The sequence below is a fragment of the Haliaeetus albicilla genome, chromosome 1 (assembly GCF_947461875.1).
Source record: "Haliaeetus albicilla chromosome 1, bHalAlb1.1, whole genome shotgun sequence".
Lineage (NCBI taxonomy): Eukaryota > Metazoa > Chordata > Aves > Accipitriformes > Accipitridae > Haliaeetus > Haliaeetus albicilla.
In genome coordinates, this window is record NC_091483.1 from 3,284,718 (window position 1) to 3,304,099 (window position 19,382).

Genomic DNA, 19,382 nt, shown 5'->3' on the forward strand with positions numbered 1-19,382 from the left:
GCCAGACAGCAGATATTCTGAAGATTGTTTTTGAAAAACGGTTCCATCTGCATTTCAGCAGCATCTCTCTGTATTTTTGCATCCCAGAAAGAAACAAAGGTCCTTAGTGAAGCTCTCCATGAAATGAAAGAAGAGAACAAGCTCCTGAAGCAGAAGAACGCTTCCATGATCAGAAAGAAAGAACACTATGAGTGTGAAATAAGTCGTCTCAATAAGGTATGAACAAGAGTGAGCCACTGACCAGGACCTCTTCCTTTAATTCTAGGGTCTGTGTTGTCAAGCAGTGACACTACCAGCTGCCCATCTTTTCAGTCCTCGGTGAAGAACCCGTTTGTGGTAGCAAAGGCATGATCACCATTTGGGAGCTGGGGAAACAAGCAGGAACTTACTTTAGCCAATACCTGTGCATGCTGTTCTTGGCAGGCAGTAGGGTTGCGTTGTAAAGAGGAAAGTTAAGAGAACCTTTGGCTTCTCCTGTGAAACCTGTCTACGTGTCATATCTAAGCTCTTTCTACATTCTCCCTCCAAACAGAAGGGAAATGACACAAAGACGCTTTCATATGCATACAGTGAAACATTGTGATTAAAAAAAATTCAGACAGTTTAAAACTGTTGGCTTACATATATTCTGTGTTTCAGAATAATAGCTTCTCTTCACGAGACATGCTCCTGTCTTACTTTTTATATACATACAGATATATATTTATACATGTAAGTATTGTGTGTATATATGTCTCATTGAGGAAATTGCCATAAAATAGCTAAACGGTATTTATTTTTTTTAACTGAGGGAAAGTAATAAACGTAACTTTGTTTAATCAAAAGATCACATAAAGCAGTGGGTGTTTTCTAACAATTTTGTATTTCATGGTGAACCACAAACACTTCCTGAGGAAATGCACTGCAGTAACCATTGCTGTGTAACTTTAAGTGATACACAAGCTAAAGGGCCACGATGTGCAAAAGTCAAGGCAAAAAAGTAATGTTGCCATATTAAAAAATCTGACAGAACATATGATCTCTAGCTCTTTTTGAAATGCATTGACAGGGCTTGCTTAAAGCCTCAGTGTAACTTTCATTCAGGGTCTTGTTTGTAAAACAACTTATTTAAATATTTTATTTTGCTGTCTTATCTTAACAATGTGGCTGGAACTAAGGCAGATGGGTAAATAGACCATTCTTAAATGAAACGTCAGTTTCAAGTACCACGTTTTCCACAAGTAATTTACTGTTTTTCTGTGTATTTGCATCCTTCAAATCTCATGTCATGAATACACATAAGACTGGAAGGCACCTTCTGTGCCCTTTTAAGTCTAGTCCGCTGCTATTGCAGGTTCAGTGACTTGAAGTTCTTACAAATTCTCTGAAATAAAACAACTTTTTTCTTAAACATATTTAAGCTCCTTCTGCTGTGCTTCTGTTGGAAGGCTGTTCTGGAACTGTAACCCTTCTTTCATTAGATGCTCTCATCTGTTTCAATTGGGCTGAATTTATTCTGGCCAGATGATATTCATTTTTTCTTCTGGTAGTAGTGTTGAACAGATCTGGTTCACTCCTTGTGTGAAGCAGATCTGTCCTCTCGGTGAAGCAGAACTGTCCTGTAGTGAAAATACGATTGCTCTCAGGGGCTCTTGCTCTTTCCCTATAGCTACAGAAAGCAATCGTATTTTCATGAGAGGACAGTTTAGCTAAGCTGACCCAGCTCTTTTGGTCTTTTAAAATGCAACTATGCCTGCTAAATATGCATGTTTTTTCATCTCAGTCATTTTTAAACTGCTTAGTTCTCAGTCTATGGAAGATATTACTACTTGTTTCTAAGTACGTTAACTTTTTTACTTTAAGTACATTAACCTTTTTACTTTTGGCTTCATCCAACTTTGATCCAGTCATCCAGAGTACCCGAAGTATAGAGTCTGATCTGATCCTTTGATGTCTGCAGCATGAAAGTGATGTTGCAATGCCATAAGAGTTTGCAATGCTATATCCCAAGATTATTGGCTTTCCTGTGGCTGTTTCCTTGTTCACCATATAGTTTGAGTACAAGCCAAATTTTTTACCTATTTCATAACTTTGCTGCAGCACTATCTCAACTGTTATTTAAACAGAGACTAATAAGATCTAATGTATTTCCCTGATAAGAAAATCTGGGTTTTTTATGAAAGACATCAGGTTAAAGAGTGCTTTACTTCATCCCATTTCTCATGTCTATAAGGCAATCCTCTTCAAAATTTCCACCCAAGCCTAACACACTCTTGAGGTTAAATTAAGAGGTTTCTAGGTGCATGGACCGGTTATCCTTTTTGTGGCTTTGGAAGCCAAGGTAGTTATTTTTCATACAGTTCCATTTTTGATGTTGAAAAATTCAGAAAACCTCTGCGCTGCTTCTCTTGCAATTTCAGGTTTCAGTTCTCAGTACTTCTGAATGAATTTTATTTAACACAACATTAAGTTAAGCTCAGTTTAACTCAGTGAGCTGTGAGTTCTTTCTCATTGGTACATCTTCCTTGCTGTTAGCCATTCTGCCACTGCCACAGCGCTCTATGTTATCCTCATTATTGGAAATACTGTATTTAGTCTTGCTTTCCTGTGTAATGCCTTCCTTGTACTCATTTTTACAGTGAAAAAAAATTATATGTATATATTTTATAGTTAAATTTCTTTTGCAACATACAGCTCAGTGTGACCGTCTCTCTTACCCTGCATTTTAATCTAAAAGCTACCAAAAGTGATAGCTTTTGTTGGGATTAAATCCTTTCTCTAGTTCCTAAAGGCATTTTAATTTTTCTTCTTGAAATTTTTCATCTAGCTGTCCCTTGAGCATTTTCCTCTACAATTTTTTTTCAGCTTCCTTGAGATATGATTTTCTGGGGGGTAGGGGAGTGGTTTGTTTGGTTGGGTTTTTTTGTACTTTGACTTTTAATGAAGTAGGAATAGCCAAATGATCTGAAAAAATTGCATGCAGGACCAATTATAGACGGTGCCTAGAAGTTCTTTGTCATTTCTCATATTTGTTAATTTGAAATTACAAATCTTAGTTACATATTTAAAATAGCTTATTTACTTTTAATTTCAAGTGTCTCGTGACAGTTTTATTCACTGCTGTTTTTTAAAACCAGTGGAACAGTAATATCTTCATTTCTTCCATAAATGACTCTAAAACAGCCCCCACCTTTTATCAGTTCAGAGTGATGGGAATTTTGAAAGAAAAATATTTGTTATATCTCTGAGTATTAGCTTTAGTAGTGTTTAGTCTCTGTTTTATACTTGGGAATCCAAATCTCCTATAATGACATAGTTCTCAATAATTTGCTATTGATCTAATAGCAACATTACAAAATTTTACCTTTTCTCCCCATACCTAGCACTTCTCAGAATGTCTTTTACAATATTTCCTCAAAGTATGACCCTAAACCAATTCAGCGTTATTCATGCTGCAATTTCTTATTTTATTTGAAATGATAAAACAAGGTCTCACAGTATTGATTCCAAATGTGGTTTAAAAAAAAAACTTCACTTTTTTTTCCTCTACTGTTAACATTTTGGAGATCGAATTTTCTGGATTTTTCTATTTTTTTCTTCTGTAATTCTGAGATGTAGAACCTCCTCAAAAAAACCTCCCAGATAAACAAAAAAACCCTGAAGAATTGCCCAAATACCTAATAAGTCTATATCATGATATGTTTCTACTAAGTGAGCTGCAAGGAAAATAGTCAGTATAGTCACATTTGTTCAAGAATTAGGAGAACCATCAACAGCTTATGAATATACATACTTCAACTGTAAAGGTGCGTTACCATTTGGTAATGTCAGGATGGCCACAATCAATAAGATACATCCTAGTAAAGGAGTTTTAATATAAAAATTGGGTGCAGCAGATGGCTGGGAAAACAGTATGTTGTGAAGGAAGCAGGACATTCAGTGATCATTGAATTAGGGCATCTGAAGCACTTTCTTTCGAGGGTGGTCAAATATTAGAAGAGGTTGCCTGGAGAGGCTGTGAAATTGCCGTCGTCGGAGGTGCCAGGTACTCAGTTGACAGGCCCTGAGCAACCTGACCTCCCTGGCCCAGCTCTGAGCGGGGGCTTGGACCACCAGAGGTCCCCTGCCACCCAAATGAGTCTCATGATTCTGTGATTGTCAGCAAGACTGAGATGTATTCCGTGTAGGCAGGGGGAAGAAGAAAAGCATGCTTCACTCATCACTGTCCCCAGCAGTATGCTTAACAAACCATATGCCTGGGAAAGCCGGGCTGCAGTCAGCCAGGGAACGTATCAGAGGTACCCAGATGTTGTCAAACTTCACTGACTCTTGCTGCCGCTGGCAATTCCTGCCCAATCTAAACACCAATGTGAAACTTGGCTTTAGTACTTGTTTTACTATTTGTGCAGAGAACTGCAATGTCATAACCTAAAAGGGATTAGCAGCGGCTCAAAGGGGCAAAAGGAGGATTAATCAGTAAGCTATCTGTATCTTCATCATCCCATGTTTATGTTCAACTTTATTTATGTATTGACATGGCATACAATCTTACCACTATTATACCAATTTCTCTTCTGTGCGATTCTTAGGGTCAGTAGTCATCAGATAAAAAGCCTCCCTTTTCTCTTCTGTGCTCTTAATGGGAAGGGCTGATTTTTTTTTTTTTTTTTTTGGCCTTTTGATAATTAATACTAATCCTTGGGTTACTTTACGTACCAGTTCTCCTTCTTGGCCACTTCTCCCTCTGCCTCTTCCCCCTCCAGATTATCTTTCCTTCTTCCCTTATGACATGAATGGAGTGTGGTCAGCAAGGCAGAGCTGGGGATCATTAGCAGGAATTGAACTTTCTAAAATGGATGAACTTAGCTGAGTCCATATTTTAGGTGAGAGACATTGAAAAGTACTGAATGGTGAGTATTTTGTGCTAGAGCAAAAAAAAAAACCAAACGAAGTGTAGTGTGTGGTTATAGACAGAGAGAGGTAAGAATGATTTAAAAATTATTCCAGTCCGAGGGAGAGCTGTGTAATACTGTTAAAAATAACCAAAATCTGCAAAGAACTATGGCAGAATTTGGCTGAAAAATAGAGTAATAGCATTACCAGTGTAGTGTGTGTGTGTATTCATAACTCCCTCTAGTGACAAACTGTAGAGACTACATAACTTCCTCTCAACTGGAGGGTTTACTTCAGTCCAGTCGCAGAAATTTGTACTCAGTGCAAAAAATGTTTCAGTCAGACTTTACTGCAGTCACATTTTTAGGCAATCTTTGAATATTGCTGGTTTTGGGTTTTTGTTTGCTTGTTTTTGGGCTCAGCTGAGTTTAGACACCTGTCTTTGTTTTCCCAAATTCTGACTTGCACAGGGAAACGGTGTTTATGAATGAGATTTGCAGCTGTGATTTACATAGGTAATGTTGGTTACAGTTATAAGTAAAAGCACAGTCCCCTAAACGACACTGTCTCAAATTCATGGATGTAGTGTGGGCACTTTGAAAATTGGACCTAGTCAGGCACATACATTATTCATGGGGTTTATATCCAGTGTATATAATTGAAGCAACTGCAAATGAAGGAAAAAAAACCCACAAGTCCGTGACTTACTCTAATCTGTTTATTTAGAGAGCAAACATTCTAATCATTTAAAAGGATTTTTTTTTTTTTTTTTTAATATGTAGTGAATCTCTATTTAGTAATTTTGCTGTTTGACATTGTAGGCCCTTCTGGATGTGTTGAAAAAGCAGCACTCACCTGTTCTTGGGACTCCTTCAGAGAAGGGTGACAGGAACAGCCTTGAGGACATGAGAACCCAACTTGAAGTTCTCAGGCACCAGGTGAGAACAGCTGGAAGTAAGCCTGGATGGATTTCATACGGCATAATTTTGCCCTTTCTCCCAAGAATTGTGCCTGGTAGACTTGCTATGTAGAGCTTTTGAAAGGAAGAACCAGTTTAGCCATAGCCCTTTCAAATCATGTTTCCTAAGATTCTGTCATCACAGCAGTGTCCACGAAATGAAACTGAATCCTTGCAAAGGACTGGAGCAAGGACTTGTGTAGGACTTGAAGCAGCAGAATGGCTCCTGTGGTTCTTAAAAACACCCTGCCAGCTCTCTGCTAGGGGCTGAATTTCATCCAGAGGGAATGCTAAACTTCATGAGTTACTGATTGTGTCTTCTGCTCCTTTTTTTCTTAGAAGTTGAAAGTTTAGTGAGTTATCTAAGAATCCTAGTCTTGGAGAACTAGAGTGTTGGCATTGCAATTTTTCAAAGTGTGAGGTAAAACGTTTGCATCCATAACCTGCATACCAATCACTATAGAGAAGTGTATTTTTTTTTGGTCTTTGTTCTGTGCAATTCAAGTGCTTTGTGCACTCTTTTTCTTTCCATATGAAAGAATCTGTTTAAAAACATGATACTTTTCAGATAATTTTACATTTTAGGTCTGTCATCCTGGACAGTGTTAGGGTTAACATTATTGACACACAAATGGATGTGATCAGAACAGGAATTTTATTCAATGGGAATAAAATACTTGTTTCTGTCACGTTTGACAGCAGAGCCAGATTTTGCTCTCTAATGTAATGCTTGCCACATGCTGGAGAATAAAATCCTGTACTTGATTGTACAGTAATGAGTTATTTCATTCTACACAATAAAATAGAGTAAACCAATTTTTTTCAGAATTCTCTTGGGGTATCCATTTTATGAATGTCTTTTTCTAGTTGTATAAATCAGTACAGTGAGTCCAGACTTCCTTCTGCACGAAATGGAGCAGAAGGCTCTAGCTGTACGGAGGAGGGACTCTTGGGACAAACAGCGACGTGACAGAGTCTCACCAGAGCTTGGCTGTCATCAGCCCACCCCTGGCCATGACAAAAGAGATGAAGGCATTCATTCCTTGGGATATGCCCTCCTGTTTCTCAGGGTAGCAGAATATACAGCAAAACTGTGACAAAGTGGTTCCCTTGCAGCTTCAGCAAATTGTACAGCTGGGGAGTGGGAGAGAGGTGGGACAGCAGAGAGGGAATCAGGAGAGAAGAAATGAGGAAATACTGAGGAGAGAAGCATGTAGATGGACAGGGGTACAAGAGACCTAGATTTCTGCAAGTGACAGCTTTGCCTCTGCTTTGGAGGGTCAGGGGCACGCATGGCTCCTCCAGGCACAGGCTGCGGAGCTGAGTCCCCATGTGGCCACACAGAAGCCTTTGTTCCTTTTACACAGTGTTATTCAGGAACAGGGTTATATCTAGTGGGGGACAATCAGGTCCAAAAAAAAACCTTGCAAAAATTAGCTGCAACAGGCAAGTCGTGAAAATAATTGAAAGCCCTCTGTTGGCTTTTTTTCTTCCCCTGAGGTATTAACATTTCTTTAGTCCTCCTGGGAAGTTATAGTGCTGCTGCTAGCAAAAAGAAAACTGGATCTGTATGATGGGCAGGGCATCAGCCACAGCAAGGAACTTCTTTGGAAATAGACTGTCAGCGGTCTTCAGTGAGCAACCAAGAGGACATGAAAGGACTTCTGAAAGTTCTGGTGGTTGTTCCCACCCCAACATGCTTTTGCTGTTATTTGTCAGTAGAAGTGCCACCAATCTCCAGCTTCTTACCAGGTGGATGCCTGCTCATTATCTGAAGAATTAAGCCAGTCAGCTTAACACAAATTAATTTACTGATTTGTGTTTTGCTTCTGAATCCATGCGCTAGCTGCCTGTGCCTGGGGTGGTCAGATATTTTTTAATGGGATGAAGCACTATGATTCCTGGTGACATAAAAAGAGCTAAGCCATTGCATCCTTCAGTATTTCAAAGGCAGCTTATCTTCTAGGAACATGGTCAAACCTCTGTATTTCGATTTTGAATTGTGTATATAACATTCCCCTGTGCTTCTACACTGGGGCAGGTAGGTTCTTTGGGCTGCAGTTTGAGAGTATGAATTAGAAGTCCTATATTGCAGACAAAAAGTACACGGGCCAATTATTTTTTCCACATACAGTTTCTAACATCTGGGGCACAACAGCCTCCTACAGTTTTTTTTTTTTTCCACAGTGCTCCAGCCAAGGTCTAAATTCCTTGACAGTGCTGACTAGTCCAAGTCTTCTGGTCATTAATAGGTGATCACAGCTTTGAAGACTATCACTCATACTGCACGGATTAGTTCTTTGGGCCACACCTTGATTAGACAGGGCAGTGGGTAAGGTAAAGCTGCAGACAACTACAAAAAGGTGTAAAGCAAAGCAGGCTCAAGGCCAGTGGTGTTCAGTGGGCTATAAAAAGGCAGGATGTTATTTGATGATAGTGGCTCATTGTTAGGTTGGATAAGGTGATAACGTTCTGTCAGACTGCATGCTAGAAGTCAGTTTTTTGTGCTGTGCCAGCACCTCCCATTTCCACCAGAATGCTAACTGCTTGCTATCTGAGATACAAGGTGGAGTTGAAAGTGCTCATAACTGAAGAGAAAACTGGAAAAAATTTTTGGTAAAATGTTTGTCCTGCTACTGTTTATCCCTTAAAAAGGTCAATGTCTTTTAGTATTTGCTATCTTATTTATAGTATTTAAAACTGATATCTGCTAGCCAGCCTTTTAAATTGCAAGGGTCCACAAATATTGAAGCTGTGGACTGTTTCGACTAATGGGTGCCATTGGAGAACAGCCCTTGCTTGTCATTTTGTATTGGTCATAAAAAAGGTGAGGGAAACTTTTGGTTGCAGGATTGTGAAGAGGTGGGATCCCTTTGGAATGCACCCCGTTGCTTGGCCAGTGTTTAAAAGCAACCAAACAACAAAGTGGATGAAAATTTCCATTGTGGCTCTGCTAAAATTCACACACTTGGTCATAATGATTGCAGGTACAAATATACGAAGAAGACTTCAGAAAGGAGAGATCTGACAGAGAAAGACTTAATGAGGAGAAAGAAGCATTGCAGAAAATTAATGAGAGATTACAGTCTCAACTGAATAAACTAAACTCTCAGGTATAAGTCAAAACAAAGTTGCCATTGCCAACACATGTGTATTTTATTTTTATTTTCTCACTTTCCACACAACCCAAGGCTTTCTGGCTTCTATTAATTGATACTGGATTTTATATGAGGTCACCACCTGGGATGAAATCATTCTGAAGTAATGCACTAAGAAGATGAGAAATGGTTAGAGATGACTTCCAAATTAAGTAGATGAAGGGAGTATTTATTGCAAAAACTCTTCAAACGTATCGTAAAATGGAGGGGGGGAACCAAAAACAAATCCAGAGGACTGTTGATTGTTTCACTGGCACTTGATATAAGAGTTGTAACATCAAACCAACTTTTGAAATAAAAAGCTTCTGTAATTAATCCTGACCTCTGCAGTAGAATTAGAGAGTGATGTTAATATCACTGAGGAAAAAAAATGTCTCCATCCAAATTAGCTGAGCAGCCACTGCAATAGTTTTTTGTTGCAACATCTTTTTTATCTCTTCACAGCAGTGTCAGTGTTCTGTTCACAGACATTCAGGAAGCCATAGTAAAATCATGGCATGCAAAACTCTGAGCTTTCTCAATCCCCATTTAAAAATGATGAAATCTCGAGGTTTCCTGTCTTGACAAAATTGTGCAATGTTTTAAAAGAATGGCCAATTACCAAAATGTTCTGTGATGATTTATTGTTCTCCCCAACATTGTTGTGAAACAGAAACTTCAGTATTGGCTTATTGTCAACCAACCCATGCATCAGTACTAGTAGGGTCTTGCAGTGGTATCAGAGGCAAGGTGCTGTCAAGTGCCCCTCACTGCTGTTGGCTTCAGCAGGAGTGGAGAGCAGGTTGGGCATCCTGGCCGATGCTGGGCACTGCTGCAGTAAAGCCCCAGATTTGTCAGTGCTTTTATGGGTACTTGGAAGCATTTTGTGCAAGTCTAAGAATAGCAATGCCAGAGGGAATGCCATGATTTGCCACTCAGGGCATTCCAGGCATATAGAAATACCTTGGACAAATCTGCTAGCATTGCATGCAATAACTTTCAGGTATATTTCCCCCACTCACCAGCCCACTCTTGGATGATTCAGTAAGGTAAAGAAATTTTTTTGTAGGAGACAGAGGACTCAAAGACACCTTCTTCCTATATTTTTGCATTGTCTTGAGACTGGAAAAGACTAAATTTCCTGCACAACCCCAACGGGGACAATGGATGCTGTGAGAGCTTCTCACAGCAGTGACAGTGAAGAGGGGGACTACAAATGGGACTAAAAAGCCTTTCCCACTCCTCTCCAGCACTCTGGACCAGGAGAAATGCCAACAGCACTGCATGTGTACAACATACCCAAAGGGCTGTACAAGTGCTGGGCAACGTGTATGTACAACTTGATTGTCCCTGTATTGCGTCGACAATTTACACTACAGATCTTCTTGTTTGTCTCTTCCTGCCTTGGGATTGGATTAAACAGAGCTTGTGAAGGCTTTTAAACATGAGAGGAACCATACAGAATTTTTATTAGTTTGTTTTCTTAAGTCAAATTATTTAGTTGTGACTCATAGAATAGAATTATAGAATGTTAATCATCTTTCACCCCTCCTTGCTCTGTCCTTAGGCAGATTACCATTGACTCTGCTGGGACACAGAGGGCCTAAGAAAAGGCAGACCCAAGTGTTATGGCCATCGACTTTGGTCCTTTACCAAAATTATTTTTCTTGTTATGCAAGTGCCTGTCCATGTGGTTCTGCGTCAAACTACTGAAAGCTACTGTGTGTAATGAAAATGTTTCTTGAATATAGAAAACACCCAGAAATGTGCTTGCCATATCTTGAAACCTATATTTTATCACATAAAAAGTGTCAAGACTTCGGTGTGGCACAAGCCAGCTTTCTTAAATAATGTTTTAAATCTTGAACAGTCTGAAGGGGCTAAATGAGCAGCATTGCAAAACATGCTGAGAGGGGAGGGTTTCTTCCTCACTGCTTTTTACTGATGAATTTGTACATGAATATTCTGTTGGTTGTCATATCCCGCTGCTAATGCATTTTTTCTTTTTCTTATTTTTTGACAGACAAAAAACCTCCCAGTACAGCCTGAGAAGCCCAGCTACACACCTCCGCTCTTCCTCTCACCATGTGTTAATTATGGGAGTTGTGGGTTGGTTCTTCACTATCAAGATCCTCGAGTACATCCAGCATCACACAGGGCACGTGAGCAGCAACAGCACTCAGTAAGGTTCCCACTGTCTCCCATTTCACATGGGCACTGATCTTCTCAAAGCATGGTGAACACTGGAGAATAACCTGGTGCCATCACAGGGCTATCCTCACCAGTAACTAAATCTGTCGTTTCCTAGTTTATTCCAGATCAAGATTTTGTACTGGTTTTAGGATTAGCCCTAGGTCTGGAACAGCCTTGGTGATCTCTGTGCAGTCTCCCTTCCCTTACTATCTGCCTCAAAATGCTGGTTTTCTCTTGATAGTTGTGTTCTTCTCTTCCTTGCTGTTCCAGTGTCTTCAGTACTGAATTGCACAGAGTCCTGCTTCTGGGGCAGGCAGACAAGCTGTTGGCAGGATTCACAACGTTGTTATTAAACTGTAAGGGTGAAATCCCAGGTGCTGTTGCTTGTACCCAGTAGTGTCTTCCCTCTGATACACTGCTGTGAAATGGGATTACATGACGAGTAAGGTTCTACTGAGGTTGCGGCACTCTGGCTGTGAATGCTTTAGAAATGCAATTTTTCCTAAGCAAGCCTTTGTATTGCAAAAAAACCAAACAAACAACAACAACAAAACAAAATCCAGAAGTCGAAGTTATATCTGAGTGTGGCTAACACAATGGGAAATTTGCCTTTTTTCCTGGCACACAACAGCGTCCTGTCTTCCTCAGCATGAAGAATAGCTTTGCACTAGGGCAGGTTATGTGAGGAGGAGTTATCTATTTCAGGGAAAATACTTCTTTAGAGAATGATATTTTTGAAGTGCTTTGGGTTATCTAAGAGGGCTGTGCTTGTTCAAATCTAGTGAGAAAGTATTTAAACATGGTGAATGTCATTTTAAATACACAATATCTGTTTCTGGCTATAAAGCTGTCACATATGGAAAGATGCTCATTATTTGAGAAATTATAGCCAAATTTTTGCAAAACACATATAAGGTTTTCAGACTGTAGAAATCCAGCAGAAAAGCTGTGGTCAAACAAGTCATTTCTATGCTTCACGAGTGTGCTTATCTGCCTATTTATCAGAGTTGGAAGTATTGCAGAATGTTTTTCACTGCAATTTGGACACTGGCCCAGATTATTTTGGCTCTTCTCCCTGAACTTCCATCATCTGGGTTTCTAATTCTGTGAGGGATCACTGGGTTTACAACTTTGCCATTCCTGCTGGAGCGACGGGGTCAGTTTGACTGGTTGCTTTGTAACTCCCAGTTTCATTCTGAGTTTTCTTTGAAATTCTTTGTCTGTGTGAGTGCAGCGTTGCTGCTCTGAGCTTTTGATACCTCCCTGAGCAATTTGTTTAGCAATGAAGAAAGGTGTTAGAATTTAATGAGTGTCCTGAGTTAACGTACGTAATCCTGTGAGTTTAGTCTGTGCTTTTGCTTTTTCGTTCTTTTTATATCCTGCACCTTTTTGTTCCTTTTTACAATGTTAGTAGAAACATTTTTAGTCTGACATGAAATGCACCTCTTGTTTCTGAAATACATTCAAGTTTGCATAGTGTAAGTACATATGAAAGAGAAGAGTAGATCAGAGAACAGAAAATTCAACAGAAACTCAAAAAAGCAATGCACATAAGTGTATTTTGAGCCATCGGTGGAAAAACTACCTGTGCTTAACGCAAAGCAGTCTTGCTTTATATCAAAGCCTATTTTGTTTGCCCACAAACACAGAATTAGTTAATAATTTCTGTGGATGGTATAATTAAGTGAAGATAGGATAGCTCCTTTTTTCCTGACAGTGTATGAGAGTGATTACTGCTATGTAACTACAAATGACAGCATACAGAAAAGTTACATCTATTTTCTGTATCTACAGCTTCATCCTGCTATTTTAATTTAGGCAAAACTTCTTTAGAAGTCTATGAAATTTCTTCTCTATAAATTGAAATCTGTAAGAATCTCCTTGGGACTATTCAGGATTTTGTCAGAGTAATTTCTGCAAAGCAAGAATTATTTTCTGAGTTTAACTAATTTGAAGCAGTAATTACCTGGAATTGGACAAGCTTGCATGTACTACTTGAACCAGGTAGACAGCTTAATACAGCTTCAACTGAGACGTCTGGTCCCAAAATTGTTTTCTCTGGTGGTAATTTGCTACTCATTTACCACAGTGTGTGGTATAAACTATAATGCACTATTTATTTCTTCCAGGATTTCCCTGGACAAAACTATGTTTGCATGGACATAACCTTCCTAATACTTCATCTTATAAGAAAGATGGGAATTTTTCCCATCCCACAGTATTTTCAGGAAGTAATTTGGTAACAGCTAATGTTATAGTAACACTAATGCTAACCTGTGGGGAAGGGAGGAGGGGAGAGAACTTTATTAAATGGGTTATTCCTGTCACACAGAAACATATTACAGATGTTACATGTATTCAAAGTGGAACAGCTTCACCTATCAGGTCGATGTGTACCAGGTTTTTCTGGGGTTCTTTAGTACAGAGAATGTGATGCCTGCTAGTATCTTCTAGTGCACTTTATTCCTTAGTCCTTTTAAAAGATCTGAGTTGTTTCTGTTAATGTTTCTTTTGATTTGTGGGATCTAGAAAGGTTTTCACCAATATTTCTAATGAGTGCAGCATCTAAACCACATGTCATAAAAAAGGAAGCAAGCTGAAAGACTCGATCAGTGGAAATATAAAGCTAAATATAAGATTTTTTGTAAACTACTTTTATATAACTAATAAAAAACTTCACAGCACAATTATATTTTTATCATGTCACTATTCTTTTGTTTGAAGTGTCTATGAAGTCCATATTGCTGTAATAATGTTTTATTGTTCTGTGCAGCCAGACTATCAGTGGTATGTTCCTGACCAGTTTCCGCCAGATGTGCAGCACAAGGCAAATGGTAAGACAACAGCTGTACAGAGCATATTTTAAATGTACTTTTTAAAATGGGGGCCTTTGAGGGATGTAGAGTAAACTTTCCTATTTATCTGTTGAGTGCTTATGTGACAGCTTTGCCTCAGAGAGCTGAGGTTGGTGTATGTGCAACACAGGTGAGGTTTCTAATGTAATACCATCTACATTGCGGCTTTCAGCTTCATTGCAATTTGTAAGATGTCTCTATTACACATTATAGGATCACACGCTTGCCTCATTAAACGCCTAGTAACAGTCCTAAAGAAAAGATATCCTCAGAGTTGTCCTTAGAGCTTCTGTTGCTCCAGCTAAGATAAAATTTAATGGTGTGCCGAACCTAGGGGCCAAGATGGGGCAGATTTTAGAAGTCCTTGGTAACGAAGTACAGGCTTTAGGATGTTGTTTCACCTTAAAAGCAAAATGCCCATTGCTGTTCTTGATCTGCTCTGATAGTTCAAGGTGGCAGGTCTGAAAATAAAACCATGTAAATGGACAAAGTGAATTAGTTGCCAAAGTGTTGGTGCAAACTATCTTTTGGAAACCAGGAGGAGTATTTAATATTCATACCTGGATTTGAAATCATGCCAAGTTCCTGGGTGTTTCAGAGTACTTGTTTCAGACCACTCAAAAGATGGATGCCAGAGAGCACAAGGAAGAAGAGACGTTGTTCTGGGTGGGAATCTGCCCCTCTGGATCTTTTCCTTCAGAAACTCCCCTAAACCACCCCTTTTCTCTCAAAAGTGGTTGAGAATTACGGCACCTAAAGTTTTGTGTTTTGCTCTGTTCTCATGTCTTGTGTCCTTTTTGTAGAGATACCATCTCAGATGCATGATAGATCATCCTGTGCTGCAGGGGGACCAGCAAAGTTTGCTGGTGTGCACTGCAGGAACGTTTGTGCTTCATGTGTCTGCCGTTTCACAGTGCAAGTGGGTACCATATGGGGTGGCAGGGACTCGTCACCAAATGCCGTTTTGTAACATCTAGAAGAAGATGATGGCTACAGAGGAACTATTCCATTATTTATTGTTGTCCACATTTGCACAGAAGAGAGGGTAGGGTGGGAACGTAGCTCACTGAAATGGAGGATGAGCTTGCCATAATTACATGGCAACTGTTCGGAGGGTTCTGATGTGGTTGTAGGGAAAGTAGTGCTGTGACTGCAAGAGAGGACAGGAGATTAATTTTGTAGTTCCTCCCACTTAAACTCAAAGTGATTTACTGCACCAGAGAATATGGGGAGGATGTTTATAACAGTGAATGAAACAAGTCCGGCCACCAACTGCAGCTGTGGTCCAGGGCAGTACTCATAGGGGATCTGAAGAAAGAGAGTTCTTCTTTTACTCTGCCTGATTATATGACTGGACTTCTGGCTCCCTGAAAAAACTTTTTTAAAAATCCATGCTCTGTCCTTCTTATTACTGTTCCTTGTCCAGAACATCCAAATACCTCCTTCTCAATAGGACAGTGAGTGGGACACTTGAAGACTTTTCCCTTCCCTTTTTTCTTTTCAGTCCTCATAAAGAGGAATTCTCATGAGTCCCATCACAGCTATGGTTAGGATGTTTGCTTTAACATCTCCAGGGCTCTTATTGTTTTTATCTTTGCTGATAAAACAAAGATTATTTTATTAGCCATTGATCACAGAGAAGTCCAACTTCTACTATCAGTTAAAAGGCACTAGCCTGGGTTTATGTATAATATATAGTCACCTATATTAAATCTGTATTTAAGTATTTTGAGAAAGGTTTCAAAGATAGAAACTCCAAGAATACGTGATGAAAGGATTCTTGATGTTCCAATTTCTTTGTTCTGTTTTGTACAAGTGAGAATTACAATGGTGAGTTTAAATGAGCTAGTATGTGCAGCAGCATTCCCGAGTCTCAGTTCTCATCTTTCATTTCCTCATTAGGTGATAAACTGACCAATAAATCTTTTCTCTTCTGAGATAGGGCTTCATTATAGAAAAACAAAACAGCAGTGCAGCAACTTTTAGGTGTGAGGCAGTTTCCTTTAGGAATGCTATTTCAGTAGATTGATGTTTCTAGGGAAAACCCTTAAGTTTTCCTTAACTGAAAAAATTTTCCTTTGACACTGGGTATTTTTTCTGAAGGAATAATTAAAAAATACAGGTCACAGGTTGTAACTTTAGAACTGAACACAAGTGAATTGAATCAGGAAACTGATTTTAAAAAAAACAACCCTGTTTTAAAGATATCTGAAATCTATGAGAGTCTCTACATCAACTAACTAGTTTGCTATAATGTCATCGGGACTGCAAAGGCATATTGTCACTGAGGAGGAATTATTAATTTTTTTCTGCAGTTTTCCTCCCTCTCTCCCCTCCTTTGTGAGGGAGGAAGTTATGTGCACCCGGTGTGGTTTGGCATTTGACTTAGCTTCTCCAGGTCCTTCTGTAACCAGCCGTAATCTCATGTTTTCTGCATCTCGTGTAACCATATCTGTACTTTTTCTTCTGACTGTCACCACTTTTCTTAGCTGCTCCCATATTCAAAGAAGGCTATCTTAAAGGACTGCTGCCTCTATGAAGCCTAGTTTGTCTCTCTTTTTTTCTGTAAGAAACACCTCTTTGCCTGTATCTACAGAAATAGGATAATCACTGAAATATTTGTTAATTTTTTTTTTTAATGGCTACAGAAATTTGATCAATCCTATTTGATCCTATTTTCCAAAGTTTCTACTCCAGTCTGTTATTTTCCCCACAGATCTATTTTTTGGTAGTTGGCAGAGGATCACTTAGGCACAAGTCTGAGGAGCAATATTGCCTCCAGCACTGAACTTTCATGGTAGCGTGATGGTTTGGATCTGGCACTTTTTGATTTGAGGCCTTTCTAATTAGCCTGGAAATAACTTCATCAGAATATGGGAAGGATGAGAAGAATAGGGAGGCAAAATGAGAAAAAAAAAACCAAACCAAACTCAAAAAACTCTGTTCTTTTTTTCCATTAAGCCTTTCTTTCCAAAATGAGAATGAACAAGAGATGTTCCACAGTAGCAAAGATAATGGTAATTATCTAAATGAAATCCTTGCAATTTAGCTTTATGAAGAGAGTAAAGCTAAGGGGAGCTGCTAAGATTACAGCTATGAAGTATGGCTTTATGCAAAAACCTTATGTGTCTCTTCAGAGTTTGGGGTAATGAACACCACTTGTTAGTTAATCAGGGCTACATCAGCTCCCTCTTTCCCAAGAAATTTGTCAGTTAAGTGAGGTTGAGCAATGTGCTGAGCGGTCCTCAGTTCTTTGACTAAAACACCTCAGAGCTACCCTACACTTCTTGTTGGCGAAGTAATCTGTGTCTCTCTGTATTTTGCAGCTGGACTATCTAGGGGTCATTTAAGGATTTAATCCTACTGAAAAGAGCTTAAGTTTGTTTTAGTGACCTACCTTTCTCTTTTACAGCTAAGTATCTATGGGCCAGATAAGAATCTGGATGAAGAGAAGGGTCTTGTAGCCCTTGTGGTGCACAAGGCTGAAGTTGCTCTGTAGAAACAGACAGTTACTCCCAGAGTTGCCACAGGCTGGCTGCTGTGGCTTGAGAGACCAGTCCTCAGCCTTGAAATCACATCAGCATGCCCTTGAACGAAGAGTTCAGAGTGTGGTGCAACAGCATGCTTGAGTATCTTATCCCTGCCTTGGTTCATGTAGGGCATGGAAATGTGATGGTAGGCATGCGTGTGTATGAATAAGTGCAGGTGACCAAACACAGCTAGCAATCCTAGTATGTGTGTTTGGTTGCATTTACTTAACATTTTTACTTCTCTGTGTGCCTGAGTAAGTAAAATAAAAAGTACTAGCTGTATCTAGACATTCTGGCATCCAGAAAGGGATTCTGTGGATAAGACTTGGCCTTTCTTCATATTTTTGATTCAGTAGCCAAGATTTAAATTATTTTATCAGTGATTATTTTTTTTTATTTGTCCACAGTTGCCCACAGTTATTGTTGAATTGCCTTCGTTAACCAGAAGTTGATGATCCCCCCTGGCTCCATAAAGCCACTCAACTTGTTTTTAAAGATATGTCTCTGGCTTTAGGGAGTTTACTTAAAAGTTAACAAAGAACCATTCAGGCCACTCTGGCTTTGGGACCCTAGAAACGGTTTTAGTAGGCTTCATAGGTTAAAAAAACACAGCCTCTCCACTGGTAAGTATGGAGACAACTTTGACTTGCCAGGGGTTGCATTGGACAGTGAAGAATTACTAACCACATAAAATATAATTTTCCCAAAAGGATGGGAAAAAAATGCTATCCTTGATGAGATGTTTAGTGAGTTGATGTATTCCACACCCTTGCACAGTCGCAGTGCAACAGGTACTAAAGGCATTCCCATGGTTTGGGGTGGCTTTCATGCCAGGCTGCACTGCAGGATGCAGTTGCCTGCCATCTCTATGTCTGCATGGCCACAAGAAGGTGAGGGTTTAACCTGGTTCCTCTCCTCCTGCTCTTTCATGCTGCAATCTCAAGAGTTCAGTTTTCCACACCACCACTGAGATCTGAACTGAATCCAGAAGTATTCAAAAGGCGGTTTGCAAATAGGAGGGTGTGGGCTGTATTCAGGTTTATTGGTCTGATTTTACTAGCATTTTCTTCCCATTTGTATCCAGAAAGTTTCATGTTGCACCTCTTGTTAAACTGCTTAAAAACTCAGATAACTCATACCAGAGTTCAGCTTGTCTGTGAACATAAGTATTTCTTCTCCCTATCTTCCCAAACATGAAATACTCCAGCTGAAAGCAGGCAGGGCGAAGAGATGGATAGGAACGTTTTGTGTCCAGCCGTGCTCCGTAGGTGGGCTGCAATGGAGATCGGGCTGCCAGGGAAAGACCACTCAGGTAGTCCTCACAGGGCGACCACCTGTCTGCAAAGCAGGATTAAGGGAAATCATCAGGCTTCCAAAAAAGCAAAGGTATTTCCTTGAAGGTCACAATAAAGAGAGAAGGGCAATGTGGAAAGGTAAGCAATGGGAGGAAGAAGGTAGGGATTAAGGAAGATGATGAGATGAGATGTTGCCTCACTACACCGGCAATGTATTTACAAGAGAATAACGCTTCCTGCCTGCCTCTGGGCTGGTCCATCCCAAGGTACTTTGCTGTGCAGAAAGCCTCGTCCTAAACTGTGCTTAAATTTTTCCAGTTTAGCCTTGTTTGACCAGCAACCCTGCCTTTGGAGAGACGTTAGCCCCTAAGTCTCTCCGTGCTCGATGTTCCTGGAACAGGTTTCTGATCTTTTTGTTCTTGGTTGTGGGTTTGGGCGGTTTTGTTGGGGGTTTTTTTGTTGTTTTTTTTCTTTTTAAGGAGCAAGGCAGAAAGATTTCCAGCAACTGTACTTAATGTCACTTTATTTGGCAAGCAGTGTTG

At 39.7% G+C, this 19,382-nt stretch overlaps 1 protein-coding gene across 3 annotated transcripts in view; it reads left to right on the top strand.

The window, feature by feature from the left end:
- The window catches only part of TNIP3 (TNFAIP3 interacting protein 3), a 51,363-nt gene that overhangs the window by 28,126 nt on the left and 3,855 nt on the right, over positions 1 to 19,382 (top strand). For all 3 annotated transcript variants that reach the window (XM_069799528.1, XM_069799363.1, XM_069799439.1), the window contains 5 exons: positions 88 to 216; positions 5,694 to 5,810; positions 8,818 to 8,943; positions 10,991 to 11,149; positions 13,934 to 13,994. In XM_069799528.1, the coding sequence (XP_069655629.1) occupies positions 88 to 216; positions 5,694 to 5,810; positions 8,818 to 8,943; positions 10,991 to 11,149; positions 13,934 to 13,994 (592 nt within the window). The remainder of the gene's footprint in view (positions 1 to 87; positions 217 to 5,693; positions 5,811 to 8,817; positions 8,944 to 10,990; positions 11,150 to 13,933; positions 13,995 to 19,382) is intronic.